The following is a 12,789-nucleotide window of genomic DNA, read 5'->3' as shown; positions in this document are numbered from 1 at the left end:
TGCAAGAAAGGTCTAGCGTGTTATCTTGGGTGGGGGGATATGATCGTATTCTAATTATCAACCCCCAGTGGATCTGTCCCGCGTCCTAGCTGCTGCTGCGTTCAGGGGGCCCGTAAGAGACACCTGAGGAGGACACTAAACCAACATTAAGGCAGCAGACAAGGGAAGCGGCCGAGGCGAGGAAATCAAAGTGGACCGCGCCAGGCTGGCGGAGGAGTCGGCTGAGGTCATTCAGCCGCTGATTTTCGTCCTGGAACCGACTACGCATAAACACACCGGGCTATTCAGAGCTCTCTCTGTCACATTCTGAGGCTCCGCCCCCGGAACTCCGGGCCAGACGACCCCGCCCCGGAACCTTGTGTCACCGGCACTGAATGCAGAAGTTCCTCTGGTTGCCACCGGACGCAACTGTCAGGTGACGCTTCCGGCGCGGAAAAATGGCAGCCGCCGCTGCGGACTCACATGTGAGTGAGGAAGAAAATCTGAAAAAGACCCCAAAGAAGAAGATGAAAATGGTAACCGGAGCCGTAGCGTCAGTGCTGGAAGACGAGGTCACAGACACTTCTGATAGCGAAGGTAATGTGGTAGGGCTGAGCTTTGGTGTCTAGGAGGAAAGGCCGGGCTGAGTTCGTGTCAAGCAGCGCTTGCGACTGCATTTGCTGCTAGCCACCTGGGTTTTATCTTGGCACCACTTCAGAGGGGCGACTTTGGCTTAGTGAGGAGGCTTGGGGAAGTCGTGTTCAGAGAAGGAACGCTGTCAACTGTAATTTTGAGTTTCCACATTCTTTTACTAGGTATTTTCAGGGTCACCATTATTAATTATAATAAAATGGGTGGAACACCTGCAGCTACCGAGAAACTTACTGTAGCAAAGGGTGAAAGGAAGAGGGTACTTGAAAACAGGAGAAGAATGGGTCTCATAGGGTGTAAGAAGCAAAAGGTTAAAAGAGGTAAGAGGGAGAAGGGGTGTACTTGACTTTTCTTGGGCGGTAGATGTGTGCATGTTTTAGAGACTAAATAATAGTGAATGAAAGAAGAGGTTGGTGGTTAAGGTCGACTAAAAACTGGTAGCATTTAATAACTATGTCTCTCAGAGACGCTTGATAATGAAAGGAAGGAACGATGTGTTTTGAGGTTTTCAACCATGCTGTGTCTGTTGCTCCTCTTTACCATCATTCTTGGCACCAACTTTTTAGGTGACAAGGAATTGCAGGTAATCCCTGACTTCCTACTGCCCAGTTACTGCTCCTTTGTACTAGCTGATACCCAAAAAACAGACAGAGCTATTCTTTTATAACGTATTTCTAATTACATCTGCTGTCTGCTTGAGATGATCCAGTGGCTTCCCATCTCAGTATATAATATCCAAGATCCTTAGGCTGTATGATTTGGGCCAGGTTGTCTGTCATAGACCAATCTGCCCCTCACAAACCACTAATTGTAATCTTGCCATACCAGTATGCTTGTGTTTGTTTAACACCTTAAACATGCTCCCACACCCTGGTTTCTTCACTGGTTGGCTCTACTGCCTAAAATAGGTTTCAAATGCTTGGCATGTCTCTCCTTCACCAGCCTCTGATCCAGTGCCTTACCAGAGAGACTTGTCCCTGACTACCCTATCTAACGTACCACCACTACTCTTCTTCCTGTCTTCCTTTCTTCACTTTTTGACTTACTGCCCTGCTTTATTTTTTCTCAACCCTGCCCAAACCATTTGATGTATGTATTTGCTGCGTATCTTTCCCAATTGGAATATAAGTTCCATAAAAGTAAAGACTACTGTATCCCCAGTTCCTATTGCCTTGTGGGTCCTTCACAGGTATTTAAGTAAATTAATGAATTAAGCTGGACTTCCAGGACCAAGAAGAAAGTGTCATATGCTACTGCAATTCCTAGGTAATTAGAGTTTTCATCTCCTGCCACACTGTTAAGGAAAACAAACTATTTGTTGAGCCGAAATTAGAACTTCTGGTTCTGATATTTTTTGAACTCATTAGACTGGTTCAAACAGTTTTGTTCAAGAAGGGAAGAGTACTATATTTGGAAAAAAAATGTCAGTACTGCTTACAAATTGGATTTTTCTTTTTCTTTTTGTGATAGGGTCTTGCTTTGTGACCCAGGCTCACTGCAACCTTGACCTTCTCCGTCACCACCCTCCAAAGCGATCCTCTTGCTTCAGCTCCCCCAGGTAGATAGGACTACAGGTGCATACCACTGTACCTGGCTAATTTTTTTGTAGAGATGGGGTTTTGCCAGGTTGCCCAGGCTGGTCTTGAACTCCTGGATTCAAGTGATCCACCCATCTCGGCCTCCCAAAGTGCTGAGATTACAGGTGTGAGCCAGCACACCTGGCCAAATTGGATTTTTCTGTTCAAGTACTGGATAATTCCAAGTTGGAACTGTTCTGTCTTTTCAGCATATTATTATAAATGCTGATTAGGTTTTAAGGTTCTTTTGCTATTATAGATCAGCTATGTTATGGGTTAAGAAGGTTTTTGGCTAATATGGAAACCTAATTTATCCAATTCAATTCATTGGACAATTGTTGTGTTCCCTTAGGTTCCAATCACCCTCTAGGTGTTGAGAATACAAAGGATGAATACATTTCTACATTAAAATTTCAGTTTTAGGAAAGACATTAAACACAGGACTATAATATAGTGTATTAGGTATAATTAAAAGATAGTTTTCAAGATCATGGTTCAATTTTGGAAAGGTAAGGATGGAGACGGAGGAATCCATATCCTCTGGAACCCAGCCTAAGTGTTGCTTACTTGTATCTTACATGTATTACTGATAATATACTATGCTATCATTATATTTTAACATATCTCTCTCGTTATAGAGATAAGTTCTCCAAATGTCCAAAGTATGTCTTGTTTATTTTCACAGGGTCTTCTTTGCATATTTTAGTATTTGGTAAATTGTTTTGTTGAATAAATGTATAAGGTGGCATTCTATCTAGGCCTTAGAAGGATGAATAGTTTTCCTGGCCTGGGAGTATAGAGGGCAGTTTTCTCAGACATAAAAGCATATACAATGGCATGTGGTCTCTTAAAATTCATGGCTTATTTCAGACAAAGTAACATTCTGTTATGGCTCTAGCTGTTCAGAGAAGTGACTAGAAGTAAAACTGGAAACAATGGTTAAAAGTAGATTATAAAGGGCCTTGTGTATTTGTAGGCAGCAGGGAGCTACTGAGAATTTTTAAGCAAGATGGTGACAGACATTTATAAATATTACTGCCAGATGTATGGTAACTGCCAAAGAGTGCCAGGACAGTTTGTAGGCAATGGCAAAACTCCATGTTAGGATCTGCACTGGGACAGGACAGTGAAGAGAGAGAGGGCCTCACTTGAAATATTTTTCAGCAAGAGAGTATTCAATTTTCCAAACAGGCAACTTTCATGTAAGCTTGTAGCACCATAAGTTTTGGGCATACTACACTGTTAGAGGAATTGGATAATAAGAATAGTTATACTTTTGGAGCTTTCCTATGTGCCTGGTTCTGTTCTGAGTTCCTTATATATATCAGCTCAGAGAATTCTGACAACTCTGTGAGATGCTGCTATTATCCTCATGTTGCATTTAAAAACCTGAGGCACAGAGGTTTATAACTTGCTCACTTCTGTACATAAGCAAATAAGCAAGTTGATAAATGATACAACAGTTATTGAAGTTTGACTGTACAGCTTATGTTCTTGACCACTACCTTAATACGTTTGAGGAACCAGGAGGACATAGATAATAAAAAAAACTATTTGGAAAGTGAAAGGGCAGGGAGTATGAATCTGAAGAAAGAAAAGATTGGGAACAAGGAGACTTTGGTATGGAGACAAACTTTTCTCCCTCCCACTCAAGAAGATTTCATCACCAAGGGATATTTTCGGGTTCAGATTTCTATTGCACTTCCAATGTTTATGACCAGAGTATTCTTCCCTTGCTTCCTTTCTCCTAAAGTCCGTATGTTATTTCTGGAAACAAATTCCCATGTTCACTCAATTGTATCAGAGGCACCTGTGTTGGTACTACCTTTCAGAGTGACTTTGTGCTAGTTATTTACTATTATCTGCCTCAATTTCCTCATCTACAAAATGAGGATAATAATAATGTCTACTTTAGAATTGTTGTAATGATTAAATGAGTTTATATATGTTAAGCATTTAATATTTGGCACATGGTACCCACCCATAAATATTAGCGATGACGATGATGTCTCTTCTGACCTAAAAAAACTGCTAGTCCCATCTCTTTTTGCCAAATAAGTTTTCCCACCTTTGGTAACGTGGTATTTGTAAGCTGGAACTCTCCCAAGAAAAGAGGTTTGAATTACTCTAGTAACCCTGTAAGGTAGCTGATGGCATTTCTATTTTACAGATAAGAAAAGAAGCTTGGAAATAGTGCTTCCAGTATATCATATTGCTTCCTAGTAGGAAACTGTTACCTCCATAGGTGCAGGATATTATCTGTTATTCCACTCATTTTACTCCATAGTCTAACCATTAGATCATATATTTTTGGTAAAATTCAAGATCAGTGATAATGATGTCGATAACAATTGATTGTGTCTGCTTGGTTGTGCCATAGACACATTTTCTTTGTCAAAGCTGCTTCTGTCTCTAAGAAAGACACTGCCATCTACTCCCATCCAAGCTGGAAACACAAGTGTCATCCTTTACTCTTCCTGTTGCTTCCATATCTATTTGGTTTAATTAATCCATTTATTCTGTTGCCATTACTTTAGTTCTTGCCCGCATCTCTGTCTCTCTCTCTCTCTTTTTTTTTTTTTTTTTTTTTTTTTTTGAGATGGAGTTTCGCTCTTGTCGCCCAGGCTGGAGTGCAATGGTGCGATCTCAGCTCACCCCAACCTCCACCTCCCGGGTTCAAGCGATTCTCCTGCCTCACCCTCCAGAGTAGCTAGGATTACAGGCATGCACCACCACACTCAGCTAATTTTGTATTTTTAGTAGAGATAGGGTTTCTCCATGTTGGTCAGGCTGGTCTTGAACTCCCGACCTCAGGTGATCCACCCACCTCGGCCTCCCAAAGGGCTGGGATTACAGGCGTGAGCCACTGTGCCCGGCCTTGCCTGCATCTCTTTTGTTTACGCTAGTTCATAGGGGACCTATTTGTTGGGCCTGTCATTGCAGCCCTACTCCCTTCAGTCTTCTAGGCATTGCTTCTTAAACCATCAGTGTTGAAGGACCATTCTGGTTTTTGTTTTTTAATCTCCAATCTGTCATAGATAGGTGTTTTAAAAAAAATCAATGAAAAAGAATAACTGGAAACATGACCACATTGTTGGACATCATGGTAATATTAAATTACTATAAAAGTTTATAAATGCTTACTCTCAATTTATGAATTCACAGTTGATTCTAGTTACAATAATGTTCAGTAAAGTTGCAGGAAATCCTGAATCCCTGAATTAGTGAACTATTGCTTTTAGGGGAAATACAGTTGTAGGCTCCTGTGAGTCTCTGGTGAGAACATTTTTGTCATTTTGTCAATACATAACCTTGTCTTATGTGGGTTTTTTTTTTTTTTTTGAAACAAGATCTGGCTCTATTACCCAGGCTGCTGGAGTGCAGTGGTGCAATCTTGGCTCACTGCAACCTCTGCCTCTTAGGCCCAAGCCATCCTCCCACCGCAGCCTCCAGATTAGCTGGGATTATAGGCGTGCACTACCCACACCTGTCTAATTTTTGTATTTTTGGAAGAGATGGGGTTTTGCCATGTTGCCCAAGCTGATCTTGAACTCATGAGCTCAATTGATCTGCCTGCCTTGGCCTCCCAAAGTGCTGGGAATACAGGTATGAGCCACTGCACCCAGCCTTATGTGTGTTTTTGTTTAAAGACAAAGAAGAGTTCCACTTGGAATGTTTTTCAGAAAGAAAGCATTTGATTTTCCTTGGCCACACGTCGGGGCACACATCTGTAATCTCAGCACTTTGGAGGCTGAAGTGGGAGGACTGCTTGGGCCCAGGAGTCTGAGACCAGCCTAGGCAACATAGTGAGACCCCGTCGCTACAAAAAAATGGAAAAAACTAGCTGGATGTGGGTGGTATGTGCCTGTGGTCTCAGCTACATGAGAGGCTGAGGTGGGAGGGTTGCTTGAGCCTGGGAGTTCGAGACTGCAGTGAACTGTGACTGTGCCACTGTAGTCCAGCCTGGGTGACACAGCATGACCCTGTCTCAAAAAATAAAAACTTTAGACTAGGCATGGTGGCTCACACCTGTAATCTCAGCACTTTGGGAGGCCAAGGTGGTCAGATGACTTAAAGTCAGGAATTTGAGACTAGCCTGGCTAACATGGCAAAACCCCATCTCTACCAAAAAAAAATATATACAAAAAATTAGCCCAATATGGTGGTGCATGCCTGTAGTACCACCTACTTGTGAGGCTAAGGCATGAGAATCACATGAACCTGGGAGGCAGAGGTTCCAGTGGGCCAAGGTGCTGACAGAGTGAGACTTTGTCTCAAAAATGAATAAATAAATTTTAAAAACAAAACTCTGAGATTAAAGAAAAAGGAAAAAAAAAAAGAGAAATCATTGAATTTTCCTTTTTTTTTCTTCCCCAAGACGGAGTCTCACTCTTTCGCTAGGCTGGAGTGCAGTGGCGCGATCTCGGTTCACTGCAACCTCCGCCTCCCAGGTTCAAGAGATACTTCTGCCTCAGCCTTCTGAGTAGCTGGGACTACAGGCACACGCCACCACGCCCAGCTAATTTTTGTATTTTTAGTAGAGACTGGGTTTCAACATGTTGGCCAGGATAGTCTCCATCTCTTGACCTCATGATCCACCCACCTTGGCCTCCCGAAGTACTGGGATTACAGGTGTGAGCCACCGTGCCTGGCGCCCCCTCCCCTTTTTTTTTTTAAGACAAAGTCTGGGTCTGTTGCCTAGGCTGGAGTGCAGTGGCATAGTCAGGACTCACTGCAATCTTGACCTCCCAGGTTCAAGCAATCCTCCCACTTCAGCCTCCCAAGTAGCTAGGACCACAAGTGTGTGCCATCAGGCCCACCTAATTTTTTATTTTTTGTAGAGATGGGTCTCACTATGTTGCCCAGGCTGTTCTCAAACTCCTGGGCTCAAGTGATCCCCCTGCCTTGACCTCCCAAAGTGTTGGAATTACAGGCATGAGCCACTGCATCCAGCCTTCAGCTTTTCAAACAACGAACTTTAATGTAAACTCATAGCACCATACATTTTGGGCATACTATACTGTTAGAGGAAGTGGATAATAATAGTTATATTTAATGTACTTTGTTGATTCATTAACATTTGAACTCATGGCCAATAACGTGCCTGAACAAAGCTTGTTCAACACATATTTTCTCTGAAAGGCACATTGCATCCTTGTGCTTAGGGATACTGCACAACCCTTCAGCATTATGCTTGGGGGCCATTTTAAACATTGCTGTAGCCAAGAAAAAGAACAGAAATGGAAATATGTGGCACTAAATAGTCTATAGGAAGAACACCAGTTTACAATGAGAAAGTTGAAACAAGGCAGAGTGTCTCCTTCTTCAGCCTCAGCTAGGAGTGTGCATGTAGGGAGACTCCAACCCTTCGCTGCTCTAAACATGTCTGTGAATGACTGCAAAAGTGCCATGAGTATTGATTTGGGGTTACAAATACATTTTACTGAGTTGGTGAATTCTCAAATACAGAATCCACAAATAACAGCGATTGGCTGACTGAATCTCCTTGTGAACTGGCAACACAGTCTGCATACCCAACCTATGTGATCTGACCACTGCTTGCCTCTCAGGCTCACATCTTGTCATTCCCTAGATGACTAGGGTCATAGCATTCTGAACTGCTTTCTGGAATACAGTCTGCTCTCTCTCTTTCTAGTCGTGCTTATGGTACTCTACTGGCATACTCTTTTTGTTCTTTACTTTCTCTTAACCAGCTTTTCTCTATCCTTTAGGTTTCAACTTAAATGTCTCTTCCACTTTGTCTTTTACAACTTATCCTATCTCTGCAATACAGATAAATAATAAAGGGTCATATATTTTACTTATTATTTTAAAACGATTTTTTTCTTAGTATTTTTTAGAGACATGGTCTTGGTATGTTGCTCACGCTGGTGTGCAGTGTGGCATGATCATAGCTCGCTATAACCTCCAATTCCCATGCTCAAGCAATCCTCCTGCCTCAGCCTTCCAATAACTGGGACCATAGGTGCACACCACCACGCCTGGTTAAAGAGTCCTTTATTTAATAAATTTAGTAATATAGGTCTTTTGGTTAAAGATGGGACATTTCTTCTTTGGTTTAACTCAGAATTTGTTATTTAATATAAGAAATTTCTTTTTTCCTCTCATGAAATTAAATGTTTCTGTAAAGGTGACCCATGGAGATGGATTTTCTAGTCAGGTAGTTGTATACATGTGGTCTTGGTTAAACTAGTAAGTTATCAAAAACTTTTAGATGATAGTACTGAGAAACTATAAAGGCAGAGGCTTCAGACGTATGAGGAATCAGTGTGTAAATTATAGTTATATTTAAAGAATACTAGCTTGTTTTATCAGGAAACTGAATCAGACACTTATCTTTGAATTTTACCTGGATTATAAAAATAGATAGGGATGTGCCCTATATTGACAGTTGAAAAACTTCCTTTAGTAAGATGCTACTTGAGTTTCATGGAAAACACACAGATATAACCCATATGTTGTTTGAATTTTATTTTTCTGGCTTTAATTTATTTTGACATATTATATAAGAAAGATAGAATAGTGTGCTTTCGTTAGAACAAAACACAAAACTCAAGTATTGTTAGACTGCAGAAATTTCCTAAGTTCTGTGGGGACAGAGACCTTGTCACTGTGATGACAGCTGTATCTCAATTTGGCATAGAGCCTGATTCATGGTGTAGTACTTGATACCCATTTATTCACTGGATAAATTGGAAATTTGTGTTAACATGATTTTTTTAATACTCTTCTCATATACTAGATTGTCGTGGAGGTAAAATTAGCATTTATATGTATCAACTTGAATAATAGCAAAATGACTCAGTTTGAATTTTTGTTGAATTGCAGTACTGTCAGTACAATTTGAAATTTGATCATAGTAAAATTGAAGGGGATCATGAATTAGGGATATACAGCAGGTGAATGTGGAAAAAACACCACTCAGTGTGCTTTTCTCTGTTTTCTCACTCAACCACTCAGCAGCAACAGTCATCACAGAAGACTTCTGTGATTAAATGTGTATGTATTCCTTCCCACACCCTAAGCAAGTAATCAGTTCTGCAGTGGATACCAGTTGTTTGCTCTCCAATTCATCTCAATATTATCTACCTGGAGGTAGTGTCAGACCCCACAGACTGAGGGCTGAACTTCATAAGACTGCCCAAACCCTTCAGATACCAGTCCTAAATCCAGACCTCTGGAACTTCTGACCAACTGACTTAAAATTGAGGTTCCCACAGTCTTCCCGTTGGGTTTGATTAATTTTCTGGAGCAACTCACAGAACTCAGGGAAACACTTAAGTTTATGGGTTTGTTGTAAAGCATATTACAAAGGATACAGATGAACAGATGCATAGGGTGAAGTATCGGGTGAAGGAGTGTGGAGCTTCCATGCCCTCCCTGGGTGTGCCACCCTGCAGGAACCTCCAGGAGTTCAGCTATCCAGAAGCTCTCTGAACCCTGTTTTCTTGAACGTTTTATGGAGACCTCATTACATAAGCATGGTTGATTAAATCATTGAGGTGATCCATTTGACTTTCAGCTTCCCTCCCTTCCCAGAGGTTGGGGAATGGAGCTGAAAGTCCCAAACCTCTAATCCTGTCTTGGTGCATCTGGTGACCAACCCTGATCCTGAATCTGCTTTGGGACTACCAGCCCTCAATTATTAGCATACAAAAAGACACTCCTTTGGAGATTCCAAGGATTTTAGGAGTTGACCAAATATATATTTCACAGTATCACAGAAGGTAAAGTGCTACAGTTTGCATTTCAAGTAATATATAAATGACAAGTGTTGTTATAGAGGGGAGGGTGATGCCCCCACCTGAGTTATTCATGAACTACTCAGATTTATTGACCTGATAACTTGTTGGAAGTTTAGATACAATATATACTTGGTTCTTAAGCTTATAGTCTTTAAAAAAACAACCCCCCAAAACAGAAAAACAGCGTCCCTAGTCAGTAAATCACCTCAGGTGAAAAAATGAGAACAGTGGTTGATGATACCAAGTATGATAAAGGGTAAGATGATAGCCTCTACCTCTGAGTTATCCTTGAGCTACTCAGATTTATGGACGTTCAGATGCAACTCTTACTAGGTTCTTAAGCTTGTAGTCTTGGGACAGGGTGCGGCAGAAGCTTCTGTTGCCTGTAAATCAACCCAGGTTAAAAGAAAGAAGCCTTGATTGTTACTCGGGCCATGATCTGATTGACTCCTCCCTCATAGAATGTGCCCATATGGCCATAAAATAATAAGGAGGATCATTTCAGGTTTTCCAGGCAGCTAAAAAACCTGAATTGTTCTGGTTATGTATGTGAAAAACGGCCATCTACTTATAACACAAGACTTGATAACAATTCAGGTTAGAAGATCCTAGGAGATATCCCTTCATTTTTGATAAACTACAATGCTGTATTTAAGATATAATAACCTAGCAGATAAATGTGCTTTTCATCAAACTGTACCTTATAGCCTCCTTTATCATTTAAGTTACTTAAAATAGCAAAGGAACATGCCTAAGAAATGAAGTATATCATAGTCCTACTTGAGTGGTTTAGCAATTTGTAAGACAGGCTCAGGAAACAGACTACTTCCAGAGTCTATCTGTTTTGGCTTGCCCAACAGCACATGTAATCACATCTGACAGTGTTTCCCATGGTAGCACTATCATTTTATTTTTAGTTATTTTTATGGAAACCTGGGGTGACTTCATTTTTTTCAAAAGTAGCTTTTTTTTTTTTTTGGAAGTTTTAAAGCATCAATTTTGAACATTCCAAATTTAGTAATTGGCAGGAAGGACCATGTGGCATGAGCAGAACAGATGATTTACAGCTGAATGGGGAGCAGTAGTTTTATAGAGCCTTGTATAAGTAGGGGGATATGTATACTTAGGTAAAATCAGAATGAGGACAGAGAGTAGACTGTTCACCTTTACTGAAGCTTAGATAGAAATTTTTTAAATTCAAACTTTATTAAACTATGTTTTAAAATATTTAATGAGTAGCTGCATTAGTTCAGTACACATTAGTCCAAATTGAATCTCTGATACAAAACTTTGTAGTGTCTCACAAGTTGACAGCCCCGTTAGCTTTGCCTTTTTGACTTTGGGCATGTTTTTAACTTTTCTAAGCTTCAGAATCATCACCTGTGTAAATACAATAATAAAAGCAACTCATAGAAATGTTGTAAAATGAGCTGGATGTGGTGGCTTACTCCTGAATCCTAGCATTTTGGAAGGCTGAGGTGGGATGATCATTTGAGCCCAGGAGTTTAAGACCAGCCTGGGCAATATAGTGAGACTTCATCTCTACAAAAAATTAGCTGAGCGTGGTGGTGTGTGCCCATAGTCCCAGCTACTTGGGAGGCTGAAAGGAGAGGATTGCGTGAGCCTGGGATATAGGCTGCAGTGAGCTAAGATTGTGCCACTGTACTCCAGTCTGGGCTCCAAAGTGAGACCTGGTCTCAAAAAAAGAAAAGAAGTGTTGTGAAATGATAATACATAAATAGTGCTTTATAAATAGTGCCTAGCTCTAACTATGTGTTAGCTAGTTAGTATTATCATTATTTTATAGTACTTTGAAAAGGTTGTAGCACAGAGACATTGGCCACTCATGAAATAAGTGAAAGGTGGCTTGCATGATTCCCTGGCATACGAGTTATAAACTATAACAAGACTTAGGCAGCACTTTTGTAACTGAAGTCACGTTTATTTTCCCTCTTTTCTTGACATCCATTTTTAAGCTTTTGAGATCCTCTCTTCTCTGTCTGTCCTCTGATTGCTGATTATCATTTATTTAGTGCCTACTATTGTGCCAGGTCTGTACTAAATGCTTTTCATGTGTTATCTTATTTAATCATCATAGCAGCCCAGTGAAGTAGTTACTGTGTTTATCGCTATTTTACTGATAAAGAAACTGAGACACAGAAGGGTTAGGTAACTTGCCCAAAACTATGCTATTAGAGAGTACTGGAATCAGAACATCACACCCCAAGTCTAATTCGGTAATCTGAGCTCTTAACCCTTATGCTATAACTCTCTAGTCATCTAAAGCTTCTCATTTAACACCTCACATGAATTCCAGATTCCCAATACCAGAGGCATTCCTTCCTTGTTTCTTTCTCCTTGTCTATCACAGCCACATAAAAATTCCCATTGTGTGTGCCTGTGAGTGTATTTCTGCATGTGCGTGTGGTGTATAATCAGCATTTAAGGGGTGCTTACTAAGGGGTAGGCACTCAAAGAACTTTATATATTTTAATTATGAAAACCCAGTGAAGTACCATTTTATTCCTATTTTTACAGATGAGGAAACTCAGGCAGAAGACTTAATGTCAGAAAAGCCACTTAGATTTGTGTCTGGAGTTGAAATTGAATCCTGGTAGCCTTACTTCATTGTCCCCTACTAACTGTCCTCAATCATGTTTTTACCAGGAGTTCTGTTTGACTTAGGGCAAGTTTTAAAAGTGTGAAAGGTTAACCAATAGGCCTACCACTTCCAGGTGGTATTTACATTTTAAAAGAAAAACTGTAATAGAGAATGTTTTTAAAAGTAGGGACTGAAGATAAGTGCTAAGAGAGAA

General features: G+C 40.6%; 1 protein-coding gene across 2 annotated transcripts in view; it reads left to right on the top strand.

Moving 5' to 3' along the window:
* The first annotated feature begins 410 nt into the window (after positions 1 to 410).
* RRP15 (ribosomal RNA processing 15 homolog) overlaps positions 411 to 12,789 on the top strand; it is a 44,732-nt gene continuing 32,353 nt past the window's right edge. The window contains exon 1 of one of the 2 annotated variants that reach the window (XM_025394523.1): positions 411 to 576. In XM_025394523.1, the coding sequence (XP_025250308.1) occupies positions 438 to 576 (139 nt within the window). In that variant the 5' untranslated portion in view covers positions 411 to 437. The remainder of the gene's footprint in view (positions 577 to 12,789) is intronic. The other variant, XM_025394515.1, reaches the window with a different exon arrangement.

Source organism: Theropithecus gelada, chromosome 1, assembly GCF_003255815.1.
Source record: "Theropithecus gelada isolate Dixy chromosome 1, Tgel_1.0, whole genome shotgun sequence".
In the NCBI taxonomy this organism is placed as follows: Eukaryota; Metazoa; Chordata; class Mammalia; order Primates; family Cercopithecidae; genus Theropithecus; species Theropithecus gelada.
Note: the sequence above shows the minus strand (reverse complement) of the source record. Positions and strands in the feature narration are given on the sequence as shown.